The 17009-nt window shown below is 30.8% G+C and overlaps 1 protein-coding gene across 2 annotated transcripts in view; it reads right to left on the minus strand.

Moving 5' to 3' along the window:
• The window catches only part of LOC124425223 (neurotrimin-like), a 126143-nt gene that overhangs the window by 16614 nt on the left and 92520 nt on the right, over positions 1-17009 (minus strand). For both annotated transcript variants that reach the window (XM_046965299.1, XM_046965296.1), the window contains 2 exons: positions 9916-10123; positions 9165-9323 (listed from right to left, as the gene is read on the minus strand). In XM_046965299.1, the coding sequence (XP_046821255.1) occupies positions 9165-9323; positions 9916-10123 (367 nt within the window). The remainder of the gene's footprint in view (positions 1-9164; positions 9324-9915; positions 10124-17009) is intronic.

A 17009-nucleotide genomic window follows, 5' to 3' on the forward strand; every position in this document is an offset into this window, starting at 1 on the left:
AATTGAGGCAACTTCTTACACAAATTCCTTTTTCTCTGAATATAAAAATAATGATTACAAATGTTTTGCTTATATAATATAATATAATATATAATATTAGAAATAAAAAATCAATAGTTTTTTGAGTAAACGAATATAATAAAATATTTTTGCAAATTAAATCATAATTTATAAATTATATCTAACATATTTTAATATGTTCTTCATTTACATTGTAAATAGCACGTTAAGAGTTTTTCGACAGAAGATAAGATCTATCAAGTAATTTCATCAGCAACAGCTTTCGTTCAAGGTTCAATGTATACCTGCCTTTTTTAATATTCTATCTTGCATGAAACTCTGTAATAAACTCAGACCGACAAAGTTTCCTGTTATAGAAGAACGCTAGTCTTCATCGAATAACATTCTCCTCTTTCTCTCTCTCTTTTTCTTCTTTTTCTTTCTATCCCTCTCTTTCTCTCCTTCTCTCTCTCTCTCTCTCTCTCTCTCTTTCTCTCTCTCTCTCTCTCCCTTCCTTATAAACGGTTTACATTCGCCTCTTCTGTAGGGTTGCCGCGGCCAGTACGACGTGGCACAAGCATTTGCCCTCGAGACACCACGAAAATTAATGGAGGCTTTTACAAAGCACAATATACAGGGTGATACTCATAACTGGAACCATTTCAATATCTCTGTAAATATTAACAATAATGTAAAAGTTTGAAACATATATTGTTATATTAGCCTAAGTTTTATGATTTATAAAATTGAACAGTATAATTGAAATGAATTCGATAAAGACAATATGAAAGTATAAAGACAATATTCAATATGACTGAATTCTTTATATTATTTATATTTTTTCTTAAATAAATTGAGATTGAGATTAAAAAAATTAAAAAATATCTTTAAATCTTGACAAGAATAATAAGTAATAAAAAACTTAAACAGTTCCTACGTTATATAGTTCTCTTTTTGTTAATAGTTCATATATTTTAGACCTTTTTCCTTGTAGATAATATTTAGAGAGATATTGAAGTAATTCCAGTTACCAGTAGACCACCATATACGTCGGTACTATATGTACATATATATATTAACACGCTTACGTTCCTAATATAATCATTTTTAGGCACGAAAAGGACTCTTTCTTCTTTCTCACCGTGTTTCTATTTATTTTCCTCTCTCTTCCTTTCGCTTCTTTTACCTCGCTGTCTCTCTCTCTCTCTCCCTTTCGCTTTTTTATCTTTCTCTCTTTTCGCTTCTTTTATCTTCACTCTCTCCCTCCCTGTATCTCTCTCTCTCTCTCTCTCTCTCTCTCTCTCTGTTGTTTTATTTTTTCTTTTATCTCTACGTTTTCATCGAATTCCGCTATCTTCCTTCGTGAGAACGAAGCAAAAGCACCACCACGAATTATCTATCCCTGTAGTACGTTTACGCTCGAACGCGTCTCAATTAACGATCGCTCTTTCTCTATCAACTAATCAGTCTTTACTTCAATCAACGTCCGATCGATCGGCGATTTTTCGTTAAATATGGAGTTTTTATTTCAGGGTAGCGGAACTATTCCAATTTCTCTTAAAAACCAAGCTAATCAACTGCATCAAATAAAAAGTAGATCAAATGGGAAAGTTCGAGACTAATCGTTCCTTTTTGCTTGATTCTTTTTAATTTCTAAATGACGATCGAGTAAAGAACAGGATTTTGATAAGCTCATAAAAAGATTGCGAAAGAACGTCGGTCTCAACGAAAAGAGCATTTCGTTTCAATGTTCACCACAGGTACTAGTAGAAAACGAGAAATTCTTAAAATACTTAACGACGATAACGACGACGACAAGGAATGAGAAGAAGAAGAAGGAGGAGGACAAGAAGGAGGAGAAGAAGGAAGAGTAGAAGGAGGAGAACGAGAAAGAAGAAGAGGAGGAGATTAAGTAGTGGTGGTGGTATAAAGGCAAAGAGGGGTGCGTGTGTTATCAGAGGAAGAAGAGAACTTGGTTCTCGGCACGTCTGCGAATCGGTAACCGCAGACAGAGAACGCGAGCCATGCGTTGCACGTAAATTTCGGGACGCAAGTGAAACTAAAAGGCGGTTGCCGCGGTAGTTCACCGGTTTGAATTTTCGTCCGAGTACGAAGTTCGGCCACTACTACGAGATGTTTAATCTCTGCACGAGGCAATTTATGTTATTGAAATGGTAGTGCCGCGGACTCAACTCTATGTAATCACCTGCTAGAAAGAGAAAGAAAGATAGAGATATATAAAATGAAACATAAAGAGAGAAAGAGAGAGAGAGAGAGAGAGAGAGAGAGAGAGAGAGAGAGAGAGAGAGAGAGAGATAAAGAGATATCAACGTGCCAAAACTGCTCTTGACGACGTTACGGTTTTCAAGCTCTTTGTTTAATTGCAAATCCCGAGCTTCATAAACGCGTACCGTGTAAAAGCTTCGCACGATATACTATACGTTCTCTTTCATCTCCAATCTGTCCTCTCCTTCCGGATCAGATTTTATCGACGATTTTATCCGAATCGACTTTCCGTTTTATCATCCGCTTTTACTTCTCGCTCGTTTTATTTTAATTAAGAGTATGGATTTCCATTTAACACGAAACACAGGGCCAAGCCTTGCCAGAACGATTCATCGAAACGCTACACATTTGATTCTGATATTTTTGTTGGAAATGGAAAGATATTGAAAAGTAGAAATTGCATTTGTGTTGCAAAAAAGTAGCCATGCATTCTGTCTATGTAAAATGATGTAAAATCGAAAAATTACACAGGAATTTTATTAAAATCAAAGAGTAATAATCATTCAGCTTATCTCCCAGACTTTTTCGTCGTATTTTAATTAAAAATACAGATTTCTCATCAAATTCAAATGTTAAATTTTATTTCGAATGGTTATATTAATATTATCGAATATTCCCTGTCGCTGTGCTTCAGAGCAAAGTTTCTAAATTTTTTTTGCATGCGATTTAACACATTTGTTCGTAATGGTACCTTGGCATAAATGTTTATAATTAAAAATTTTTAAGAACCAGGTAGACTGGAGATACTGTATATCATTTTAAAGATACTACTGTTATTGTGTGATTCTCGTGATTTCATAAAAACATTTTACGAGAACTATTTGGAACTATCTCTTGTAAATTAATCACATTCCTCCCTGCTTTAACGTAAAATAGCAGCTATCATTTCACGGCCCATAAGTTGTAACATACTGCTGTAGAGAATTGAAAAAAAAAAAGAGAAACATAGTTACGCTGATTCTCTTTTTTTGGCACAATGTATATTTTATATTAATCTTCTCGGGCATTTTTCAAATTTCGTTGTGAGACTTTTTATCGCATTGTATATTACTTTTTCATTCGTTTTGTAAAATTTGTCAATTTAATTCAATTGAATATGTTACTGAAATATTGGATCATTTAGTTGTGGACGATATTGACTTACAGCGATGCCAAATAATTTTATAGATATATTTAATTGAAATTAATAGATTGTAAAAGGAATCTCAAACAAAAATAATTAGAAATTCATTGCGTTAGATATTTAATCATAATCATTTCACACGGCTTATTTGAACTAACAATAGAAACTGAAAATACAATTATGAGTATAAAAACATCTTAAATACATTCGTACGTGACAACACCTTTTTGTAAAATCGTGAAATTTCATACTGCAACTGGAAAAGTATCGCCATGTATGTAGATATGCCCTGTACTCTTCCAATCGAAGCACAAAGGTTTTAAAACTTTGCGTGCTCACACACGGCGATGGAACTTTATTTCCCATTCGTATTTGTGGACAGTTTCTAGCAAATAGGTTCGGTGGTTTGCCCGGGATTTTATTCACACACACGTTAGCAAGATCGAGTATGTCGGTGACAGGGTGTGTGAGGTGGAATGAAAAGAGAGGAGGCGTGAAGGTAAAAGAGATGAAACAGTAGTAACGAAATAGAGAGAGAAAGAGAGAGAGGAGATACGATGGCTGTGCCAGCGGCATTGCTCGCGGAGGAGCTGAATGGTCAAAGCAATTTACTTCTGAACTCGTTCTCGAAAGAAAAAAAAATCGTACTGTACAAATTCTGTAATTTTTACAAATATTTTAATCATTTTATTCTTCTGGTCCTCGGTGGCACCCATTGTGTGGTTTTCATTCTAAAAATGTTACAACAAAAACCTAAAAAATTGATAATTGTTAGTAATACTTTGAACCTGTTTTTTTAAGCCTGTAAAATGTCTTGACCGATCCTCAGATTGAGAATATGCAAGACATTCTGCAACTGATGACACAATCAATACGGTGATTTCATATGAAGAAACAAGTGAAAAGTTATTAAGTAAAATGTTTCTAATCCGAAAATTTATTTTTATGTAAAACGAGATGTAGTTCTTTTGACGTACGCTGAATAGATTTGTCTAAGGTTCAATTTTTATTGACAAGTTTTGTTTCTTCTTAGTATGTCGTACTAAAGTGCTATTTATATGGAGTTATTCAATTATTTGTTATGTTTGGTTTTAATTGTGTCTATAGAGTTTCCGAAAGTAATTTAAGAATATCACAGAATAACGGTTTGAAGAGTAGTCACATATTTAAGGCAAGCAGAGAAATTGCGTCCCCTTCCCCGATCATGCATATCGTTCATGCAATTCTATCTTTTCTTTTCTATTTCTTTATTAAATACGAATTTGACTCTGAAGAAAAAACAAAAAAGTACTTCATTGTTATAGAATAAATCTATTCTGAATGTTCGTTTATGCAATAATTTATGTATTGGTTTAATTGGCTATTATCTATTATAATACGTAAATAATTGAAAATTAAAAGAAGAAAATTATAATTAAAATATTAACATTTGATACATTGAACATCAAAATATATTACAAAGCATAGGAAGTTATTACAAAAAGGATAATTGCGCATTCAATTGAAATTTGTGCATAATGGGGAATATTTCCGAAAATTCATATAATATTAAAAGTTGTGAGAGATAAACATGTATCTTAATTAATAAATATGTTAACATAAATACGAATACAACATTGATCTGCATACAGCATGTGAGATTCGTTAAATCGATACATGAATAAATCCAGATATTCAGTGAATATTCAAAGTCTATTTTGTTTAATACTAAACCTAATATGGACGAACTTTATTGTAGATATACCGCTTATTTTTTCATAAACGTAATTTGTCTTTTACCAAGAATATAATCATTTACCAATATACGTGACTACACATTAAATGAAATATTCAAGATCTTCATATGAAGTATAAATAATTCTAAAAGTATACAATGAAATACATATCCTGCTTAAATTTTAAATACTATAGTTGCATGTAATTACATGAATTTTCTTCAAAATATAAGATGCTTCTAAGGTAATTATACTGAAATGTTTCAATGTATATAAAATTCTTAACATTGGTCTTAAAAATAGGTAAAGACAAAACAAAATAAAAAACTAAATAAATGATACTTTTATAAATTTAAATATTTCCACAATAAGTCGAGAATCGTTATGTTCGTTGTGTTCTATTCCAAGCTACTGACTATGAGAAGAGAACTGAAAAGAGAAACTGAAATGATTACTAGACCAAAAAAAAGATCACTTCTATTCGGAACTTGTAAGAATACTGGGATAGAACTTCTCAAGAAAAGGCAGATGCATTTGATACATATTTTCCTGAAATATTTAATTTAATTTTTAATTTATCCTCTCAAATTTTCTAGTGATAGATTTAAAATTTTTTAAATATTTATAAATTTCTTATCAATTATGTTCATCTATCAAATCATTTTTAAATGAATAAGTTAAATTAATAATAAATAAAAGAATAAACCTGAAAAAGATTCTTGAAGTAAAGACTAAAAGATTTAAACAATGGTAAAATAGTCAAAGAATTTTCTAAAGAAAATATTGCATTAATTTCGATATTCAATGCTATAATACGCATTGATCTCTTTCCTAAATAGTCGAAAATTTCACATTTTGTAATAATAAATTAAACCTGTTTAATCTGCACATGAAATATCATTATATCATATCTTAATGATTCTTTTAGAGCTATTTGAAAAAGTATTGCTAAGACGTATAGAATATGCATTAACTAAATTATATGTAATACTAAGAAAACAATACTGGATCCTCCAACAAGTTCATAAATTGATTGATCATATGAGACAATATTTGAAAAGTAAAAATATTGTTCTACTACCTTTTCAGATATTAAATAAACATTTGACAAAGTCTGACACATCGATATCTTCTATAAGCTAAGAAAGCTACTCCTACACTCACTCTTTATCATACTACGATCACATTTAATATAATAAGAAATTCAAAGCCCAACTTCAAAAAGTAATTTCCTCAACCTATCCAATCAACTCTGAAGTTTCACAACAAAACATGCTTGAACCTGTCTTGTACCTTATTTATACTGTAGATGTATTAATTTCTATGAAAATAATTACAATTAAATTTGGAAATGATACGATAATTTTTCTCTCTTTTAATGATCCCTCCGAAATTGACTCAAAAAAAAAAAAAATATATATATATATATAAATTCAACTATTGAACATAAACAAGTTAAGTTATTTCACATTTGACGATATAGGTCAATAAATTTACTCATAATTACCTGGAGGAAATTGAATGTAAATACTTTAAGTCAATAAAAGAAAAGAAAAAAAATTTTATTCCATACTATTTTTATTAGCTTAAATAAATATTTTTATTAAATATCTAAAAGGAGATTTCTCATGTAGATCTTTTATTGTTACCATATGTTATTTAATATTTTTTTATCAAAATTTTTATTGCGATAAATTATAAAGAAAAAAAAAATAAAAATAAAAATAAGATACATTATACTAAATAACTCCTAGAGACAAAACTTGGAAATACTTCTCAATCTATCGTTGTCAAAGTAAAGTCAAGAAGTTTCTTATTTAAAATAAATGCTCGGAAGAAGTGATCGTGATCGAAGAAGAAAGAAAATTCAAGAAAGCATTCAATTCACGATATCTATTCTTATATGTTCCTACATAGCTATATGCTTTACACAATGTATATACATATGTAAATACGTACATATGTAAGTATACTTTCTAGATAAAGTGACCGAACGTTAGAATGCAGCTCTAATAATATAGGTCGGACATTATCGTAAAAAGTTATCGTCGATAGCTCGAACGCGAAACGAACAATGAGACATCTCGAGTAAGAGAAAAACGGAGCAAGGTAAACGTTTATTTATCAGGAGGTGGACGATCTCGTGGGATGGCCAAGCAAATAGATTTAAACCAAAGCGTATAATTTTTCTCAGTATATTATAAGGCCGTAGTTAAAGGAAGAAATTTATGCATTACCTATGTCTGGAATAAATTTAATAACATAGACGACCAGCAATAACGACTTGCTGCAAGTGAATTCCTCGGAAGACGAACGGATGATGAATTGCCATCGTGTCTTCTTCCGGAAAATGTCTGTATTTGAGTGTATTTGCTGTAAGCGGATAAGCCCGGGTAAAATTCTAAATGAGTAAGACCAAAGGACCACCACAGACAGGGATTCTAGTGATAAATGGAACGGACGATTAGGTTCTAACGAATCGTCTTTCTTGAACGAAAAGAAACGACGAAAAAATAACATTCGAACGAATTAATATAAAAAAATATGTAACAATTTTTCTGTTATTTAATTAACATCAGAGAAAAAAGGATGTAATCGTTGAGTTACAGAGAAACCTGTATCACCGATCATTTAGCTATAAGTATTTGTAGAGACGCGCAGATATATCTTTCCACTTGTCTAATTAATGTGTCACATGATCTGTCGACGGGTCGAAGCAACTAAACTCAGATCATGGTCTCGACACTCTGCTCCGAAATGGCAATCAAATCATATACTTTTGAACACGAATTCAAACTAAGCGAAGAACTTCACGATAATTGTTGACTAAACAGGATAATGTCTATCATAGCAAACTGTTCACAGTTTACTAATTCCGTGAATGACTCAAACCAAGGAATAGTTGTTACAAACAATTATACGATATAGACAGCTCATCGCAAGTCTAAATCCAATCGTTCGAATTCATTTTTCTTCCCAGAAATCATTCATAATTTATTTTATTTTAAGACGCACACGATTTGCTATATCTTGTTTAGTCTGCGAAATATTTAACAAAGTAACAATTGTGTATAATATTAAGGAAGTAAAAAAATTTTAATTTTTTCTCTTCTGGAATATTACTGTATAATTCTTGTATAAAAATAAAATATTTGCATAAAGCATATGATTCATTAACGAATATTCTATATATTGAATGGTTGAAAAGTATTCATTCAAGTTCACGAAGTAAAAATACATAAAATTTGCTTCACAAAATAAGACCCGTTAAAAGGATTCTTTGTGTATTGCTATTGCTCCAAAAGTATTTGAAAATAAAAAAGGTATATCTGAAAATGCGAATAATTTCGTACATTCAAAGTAAATTTTCTGCACCGATATGGTTAAATTTTGTACTTTTTTCCGAAAGTCATTCTTATTAGTTCAAAATTATCAGAAAGTCAACCAATTTATATCCTTAGATTTGTTTTTTTATAAGCTATAACTTTTTGAAATATTGAATGAAATAATCTTGAAAAAAATGTGATAATTAGAATATTTTCCCGTTGGAGTCACATATTTTACATTTTTCAAACGCTATGCGAACCATTGCATAGCAGAATTATTTTGCTGAAGGTAATTTAATACTGAGGATAATCTAACGGTTTCATCTATCGATCATTTTATTTAATCATTTTCATAACATTTAGATATACTTTCTTCTTTGTTTTTTTTTATTGTTCTGATTTCTATTTATCGCTGATTAGTACTCAATACAAGTATTTTAATTGTTATCATTATCATAGAATATTATAACATTGGAATCGAATTTGGAAAGAAATTTATGTAACCATCGGATATCGTAATTAAAATTGGATTTGGAACGAAATTATCATATTTACCAAATTACGAGTCGTATGTGAGATTCATGATATTATTACGATAACTGTAAAAATATCCCTTTTTCTTCCTCTTTGCCTCTCTCCTCCCTTCTCCTTTCTCTTTCATCCTTTCTTTCGGAGAATATAAATTGTGACATTACGAAAAGCTCCTTATCTTACCTCCTTGGCCATCTCCAAGAAGTATAAGTTCGCCATCCTCACGCTTCCAAGTGATGTTCGGTTGTGGTGATCCTCTTGCTGCGCAGCGCAATGTCACGTTACTGCCTTCTTTAACAACCATGTCTGTACTAGTCGAATTGTCGAGAATATCTGGAGGAACTGTAAAAGGAATTTAGTTGAAAAACCTTATTGAAAGTAGTTAGAACGAAGTTACATACTCGTAATTTCAGAAACTTTCTAATACGAAATTATTAAAGAACACTGGACGCATTTTTACTGAAGAAGAAAGTTTTAATGAGTCCTTTGTGGTCTCGAACGTTTTCTCTACGAACATATAGCTTTATGCACATACCGTCGACTTCGTATGTAAAAAGAAAGAAAAAAAAAACAAAGAAAGAAAAAAAAACAAAGAAACAAAAAATCTGACATGCAAGCTATTCCTGTACATGTATTGTCACAAATGTTACATCGACGAAACGTCATACTCACGTAACACGCTCTTCCAATCTTTTTATTCCCCGAGAGACGGCTCGATATTGGATATCTAGTGTCGTGTCACTGAGATTACAACTTTACGTTATAAGTTAATTGCATGTTTTTTTTGATTCTTAAATAATCTTTTAATAAATTATTTATAGGTTTCATCGATGTTTCATATTTTTATTTAGCGATCAACTTCATTTAAGTATTCTACGATTCACGAGAATACAGGAAAAAGTTTTTATTAATTAGAGGAATACAGTGAACCAACCTACTACTTCCAAAAAACCAGTTTGACTTTTCATAGGTTCGGTGTTTATTTGACACATGTAATATCCCTGGTCGCTTGGGTTGACATCTCGTATATGTAAATACCACATCTTGTGCTCGCTGTGCGTCACTTTGATTCTATCATTTTTCGTTATTACGTGATTAGCTATCGTCAGAATAGTCTGTGTATCGACTCTCAGCCAGGCGACCTGAAACATAAAATTTAAAATTTTTTGGAAGAATACAATAACGTTCGAAGTCGAATATAAAATAATATATGAATATTACTCGGAAAATAATAAAGGAATAACACAATTTTCTTGATCATATTCAGCATTCGATTATACGTTATGTTATATGTTTAATTAATACATTTTATTTCATTCGTATGTATCCAAATATATTTTAGTCATGACTAATTAATAAGTACATATTTCTATATATATAATTCGAGCGATCTGATATGAACAAATATTGAAAATTAAAATGAAATATTATTTATACCGTGGAACAGTTAATATCAAACACATAAAAATTGTTAAAATTGTTTTAGAAAATGTAATCATTCATCGATGATATGGTTTTTCATTTTAAAAAGCAAATACCTCGATTAAAGATACTTTTTGTCTAAAAAATAATGTCAAAGTTCTTTCATAGCAACACCTATTGAACACTTTACGCGCATGGAAGTAGCATTCGTAAATTATTCTGGTTGAAATCGCGTATGGTATATAATGGTATCGTTCAGTGAGAGTACAGAGATACTCTTTGATCTTGGTGAATAAAGCTCGTTAGACTTTCTTTGATGCACCATTACGAAATTGACTGCACTTTCGACGAAAAAGATATTATTTTCCAGGATGGACGATTTGTTTGACAACGAAAGGATCTTTCGTTATGTTCTTACGTAGGAAAGAAGGAACTAGACTGTTTGATTTTCTACCTTCTGGCAAGAAGAGGACAACGAGAAGGCAGTATCTTCCGACTTATTTTCCAATTCTCGGTGTTCTCGACGTACGCTTTTTGATGGTCACTTTACATTGCAAATTGTGAAAGCACGGCCCCTTTCTTTCGTCAAAACCTACCGTTGATTTTATTCTCTTCTCTCTTTCTCTCTCTCTCTCTCTCTCTCTCTCTCTCTCTCTCTTTCTCTCTCTCTCGAAGTTGTTCTTTCAAAAATATACCCTAGAGTACTTCGAAACTTTTGTCACAAGAGAGTGAGAGAGTGACAGAAAGAGAGAGAGAGAGAGAGAGAGAGAGAGAGAGAGAGAGAGAAAAGCTGTTTAGCCCTTTCCGTTTTATATCATTGTATATTCAACTTGGAACTTTTATAAAATCTCTCTATATATAGACGCACTATATAATATATATCATTCCTGGGAAATAATTCTTTCTTTTCTTGTAGGAAGAAAAAAATTATCATTCCTACTATTATATAATTATTTTTGCTATCTCCATTCCTTTTTCTTTATATTTCATGGAATTTTATTAATTTACGATGCTTAACAGTTAATGGTTAACCGATTTTCTGTTATTCGTGGCCTGAATAAAACTTAGGCGTATTTCGTAATTGACAAAAAGAGGATTATTGATGATCGTTTCTGATGACTAGTCAAAAACGATACATCGTTTGCGAGTATCATACGAGTACAATTTTTAGTGAAATAAAAGTCGCTTTATCCCTTGATATGTGACGAGCGGGTTGGATGAAATTTAAAACGTCAAAGATAAATCCGTGTTTTTCGATTATTTTTTGTCGTGCATCGGAAAGCAAAACAAACTACATTTTCCTCGCAACAAAGCTGGCCATTTGTGACAGAGGAAACGAGGCATCGTATAGACGACGGTCACCACCCCCTACAATTCTAACTCCTGTACCCTAAAGCACCTCCCATCGAACCCCTCTTGCTTTTACACATTGTTGCCGTTCACAGCTCCAGTATGGTAGGTTATCGTCGACGGTAGCAGACCCGATAAACGCTGCTTTGTGGCCACTGAATTGCATCCCCGATCGAACCGGTTTAGCAACTCTCCTTCTCGCTGACGTAACCACTTTGGGTACTGGCGCAACCTGTTCTTGTACAGTAAGCCATCTCAACGTGTCTTCGATCACAAATATTCATCAATATCATCGTGTAATTTCAATGCCACCTTCGAGTTTACCTTCGAACAAGATTATGTCTTTTCATCCACTGCTGCAAAGTGTTTCTTATTTTTTCCTGAATAAGATAGGCTAACTGTAGGATAACTGTATACAAAGATAAGTAATAGAGGTGTTTAAAGAACAACTTATGTTTTAATTATATTCCTCTTTTAAAAGGTAAAATTGTTTTATATTAAAATAAATTTTTCATTATGAATAAACAAAATTTTATTTAAAATTTATATTTTTTAATTGTTTTAATAAAATTAGTTTCGTGAAATTATTTTGTTGTTTAATGCCGAATCATCGATACGGTTACGCAACGTTCCTTACGTACTACGATTATTATAGTCGAATAGTTCGAATTGAGGACAGAACATTACGGAATCAAGAGGATTGCAAGAATGTCTTCGGATTAATTGAACCTCCACGTATGTAAAATATTATTACAAAACAGGAATCTCAATGAAGCAAATATGTCGTCGGAGTAATGACAATGAATATTATTTATATAACAACAAATATATCTTCTTTAATTCTTGACAGACTTGGAGATTCTGAGAAATTTTCAAATAAAATTATTTTAAAATTATTTTTTAAAATTATTTGAGAAATAATCCATTTTTAAAAGAAAACATTATATTTATTGAAATATTTCATATGAAAATTAAATTTATTTATTTGCAATTAAATAATTTATGTTTTCATGAAATAAATTATTTATTATTTACTAGTATTATATTGTTATTTACTTGTTAGTTGATTTGGATGGAAATAATTGTCTTTCCAATATGTAACGTCAAAATTCTTATTTAAATAATAAATGGAATTGCGAGAAATAGACAGTAAATCGTCTAAAACATTTTTAATTAAATAATAAAAATAAAAATTATATTATCATTATTTTTTATTACACGTTTACTAGAAATATTATATACTATTATTATAGCTATACTTTTTATTACATTTATTAATATTTTTCTTATTACACTTCTTATTTCAATTCGTTATTATGGTTTCTATTTGATGTTGAAAGCTGCTTAGTATCGAATCTACTTTCACTTGTGAATCTAATTATTCTCATTAATGAAAAGTATTTGAAAGATTGAGAAGTAATATTAATAAATATTTGAAAGATAATGAATAAACGGTAGAATAATGACGCAGTTACTAGTTCTATCTATATATGAATTATTTATTAGTAGTGATGGTACTTTCAACGATGTAGTTATTGACGAAATAATGAAAAAAGCTGCATCAAAAATTCTATTGGAGTACATTTTTTTTTAAATTATACTTAACAAGTCTATCTTGACGGGTACTATAACAGCAACGTGCAAAATCTGCATGAATAATGTAGAAATTAAAGGCCAGTTATCAGTTCTACCGAATTTTAGATTTCATTTAAAACAAATTTATGACGATTGAAATCGAAAATTTGAAAAGATATCAATTTTCGAAAAAGTTGAAATTATCTAAGAATTGTCAAATTAATATATAGTTAAAACTGTTAAAGATAAAACTGAAAAAGTTAAAAATAACTATACCTACTCAAAAACAATTTAAAAATAATTTTTTATGTTTTATAACAACGTCTTTAGTTTCTTTTAAAATGTACTGAATTTCGAAATTTAATACCTAATTTAGAATAATAAAATTATCCAAATGTTAATATTAAACATTTTATAATTAAAAAATTTTGTGTAAAAAAATTACTAATAAATTATGGAGTAAATATAAATACTCAACGGAAATCGGAAATCAGAAATCTCATATAAATGAAATAATATCTCACAATCGTTTCTACCTTGTATACTGCTATAAATGCCAGGTCAGGAAGAAAGAGATGATTTCTGGAAATCACGGTACATTGGATTGATATAGTGTTTTTTTGAAAGTCGTCCCTTCCTTTTACTCATTGACGATTTAGAAAGGATCGCACATATTTGAGCATATTTTGATTTTATTATAAGTAATATAATATATGAATAATTTCACAGTAGAAGTCACATCAAATATGTGTCAGTAAAAAACAATAATTGGAATTTTATTAAAATGTATAAAATGATATTCATGTAAAATATCATTTGAAAGTATATTTTTCATATATGTATATAATTGAAATTAAATATTGTATTTTAATTTTACCCGTTCATATCTCGCCACTGTACTATATAGGCTAACTCTAAACGTTTCGATTAGAAATTTTATAGAAAATTTAATTATGAACAAAAAATTTCTATTAAATATAGGTCGAGAAATGCTTCCTTAAAAAGTTAATCCACAGAAACCTTTGAAATCACAATTATTTTATACATGTTTACAAATATCAACAAAAGTATGCATTTAAAAAAAAAAGTATTCAAACAAAAGTAATAAATAATTAAATTATCTTTCGAATAAGATAAAATTGATTGTTCACATAGATTTTGAAATAGGCAATATCAAACGTACAAAAATGCGTTTTTTCGGTTATGGTAATATGGATTTGTTATACTTTTAATATTTCTTTTAATAATTGTGTTACGATCAATAATTAATTAACTTTCAATAACAAGTAAAATAGATTTTCTTTTACTTATGTCTTATGAGAGAAGTCTTTAGAAAAGAATTAAAGTGATATCAATGGAATCTCAGCGAAAATGAGATTTAGAAGATATAGAAACAGAGAGATAGAGAGAAAGAGAGAAGAACGACATCGGACTTCGTCGGTGAGTCGTGTCTATTGTTCGAATAATGCCGAATCGGTGCTGTCTTCTATACAAGTTTGACTTATAAAGCATCGTTAGCATTGGTAGCAAAGGTAATTGCAACGAAGCTGCAAGAATTTTCATTCTCACAAAGAAGCTCCGCCGTTCGAGAAGTCAGAGCAAATTCTCGCATCTCTTTAGAAAATCTTTTCTCTTTAATCTTTCTTTGAGAGAGTTCACCCCCTTTTCAGTTCCTTCTTTTTCTATGTTTACTCATTTTGCTCTATTTACTGTCTACCTCTCGCAACCCCATTACCTCATACCATACCACTCACCCCTTCTATCTCTCAGACTTTTTTCTTCGGAGGTTATTCGACTTTGTATATGATGAACAGTGCATGTAAAGTCAAAGAACGTTTAATACCAAGCTAGAAAGTTTAACGATATTTGAATTATTTGAAGTAGTCAGCGTTTTTCCGACGATGAAATTTAATATTCACGCTTTCACAATATTTCCAGTTGTTTCACTCGTTTTATTTCGAAATTCAAAATTTGCATTGTAAAAAAAGATTTTCATATTAATGCGCGACAAAATGTAATAAAGGAAAACACATGCATATTATTCGAAATAGCTATTTAAATATATCCGAGAAATAGAGTAGTCCATGAAATACATCAGGAAATCGAACAAGCGATTGAGCATGAAACAGAATTTCGGAGGAATCGGAGGAAAATCTATTGGTAACGTGAGGACGTAGTTCAAAGTGTCAGAGAACGTAGGAGGAGGAATGGACAACAATACGTAATACGCCAGCAGCATTTAATCGGGCGTTAAACGATCGAACACGAAACGTCAGAGAACGTTGGTCGAGCGTCTCGAATTCGTGGTGCGAAGTGAGGACACAATGACAGAAGCGGCCGTTTCCGTTTCTCTTCGTAACCACGAGTCCAACTAAAACGTCGTCCTTCCGCTTGCTCGAAACCACGATTCCTCTCATCTCCTGCCATCTCTCCCTATTCCTCTTTCTTCGTTTCTGTCGTACATCGTCGAGCAAATCGTCATAAATCGAAATTTGCTCTTCTCGCATTAGTGACACGGTAGCACGCTTGAAATTTTACATGCACTTTTTTCCTTGCATCCGTCTTCCATTCATAGTACTTCGTTATATATTATGACGATATTTAATTCATTAAATTGTAAAAAAAAATAAAAAATAAAAAGATTAAAGAAATATCAAGGTTACAATCATTTTCATCTATTTACGTAAACGTTTAATTTTGTTCAAACTGATAATGAGGGAAAGATAAAGTGTTTTGTGGATAAAATAAACTTGAATTTTACTCATTAAAGGAGTTTGCCGAAGGCTTTCGATTGATACGTTTAAAGAAATATTTTTAAGATGACATCGTTATTTTCCTTCGATGCTGAAAACTGGAAAGCAAAGCAAAGAAGAAAGTTTCCTCACGGTAGCTTCTCAATCGTCTCTTTTCTTCGCAAACTAAATTCTTCTATCATCGTCTGAAAGGAAGGTAGATGCAATCACTTTACATTTCGTTGATATTCACATAAATGACGAACTTCACACAACAAATCATTTTAACAACTTAATTCATTTCAAAGATATTCGTTCGTCAGAATTTTTACCAAAAAAAAAAAGGAGAATTGCAGTCTTAAAAGGAACTTATTGAATATCGAATAACTAACATTTCAATTGAAAAGAAACTTATGAGTTTCAATGCTCGCCCAAAATATTTTAGGATCGTCGTTTTCCCGTATTTCTTTCTTTTAATGTCCTCTCAAATGTAAATTTCCGACCAGTCAACAACGTTGTAATTAATTTTTGATGCTCGCAAATTGATTTTTTTTTCTACTCTTTGCTTTGCTCGAAATTAATGTTTTTTTTTCATTTTCTCGTCTTTCTTCTATACTTCATTTATCTTCTATACTTGATTTCATCCCTTAATATAGGTAGACGAAAATTTATATTTTACGATTATAAAGTGACTTCGTTCGATAAACTGTATGTATATTTTGGGAATCGCTAATAATTTATGCAATTCGAAAAATTCTTACATCAAAGAAAATATAAGTGCGATATTGCATAGAGGCATAAAGTACATGTTAAAGTATCTTGCTTGATTGAAAGAAAGGACACGTTCGTTCTTCTGATGAAAGCAGTAGCGGTAACGTTTCAGTGAACTCACTGAAAACTGGGTTAGATGAATTCTTACAGTGGGGTTGAAAATTAAAGGGTAACGTTT

Source organism: Vespa crabro, chromosome 6 (assembly GCF_910589235.1).
Source record: "Vespa crabro chromosome 6, iyVesCrab1.2, whole genome shotgun sequence".
Lineage (NCBI taxonomy): Eukaryota > Metazoa > Arthropoda > Insecta > Hymenoptera > Vespidae > Vespa > Vespa crabro.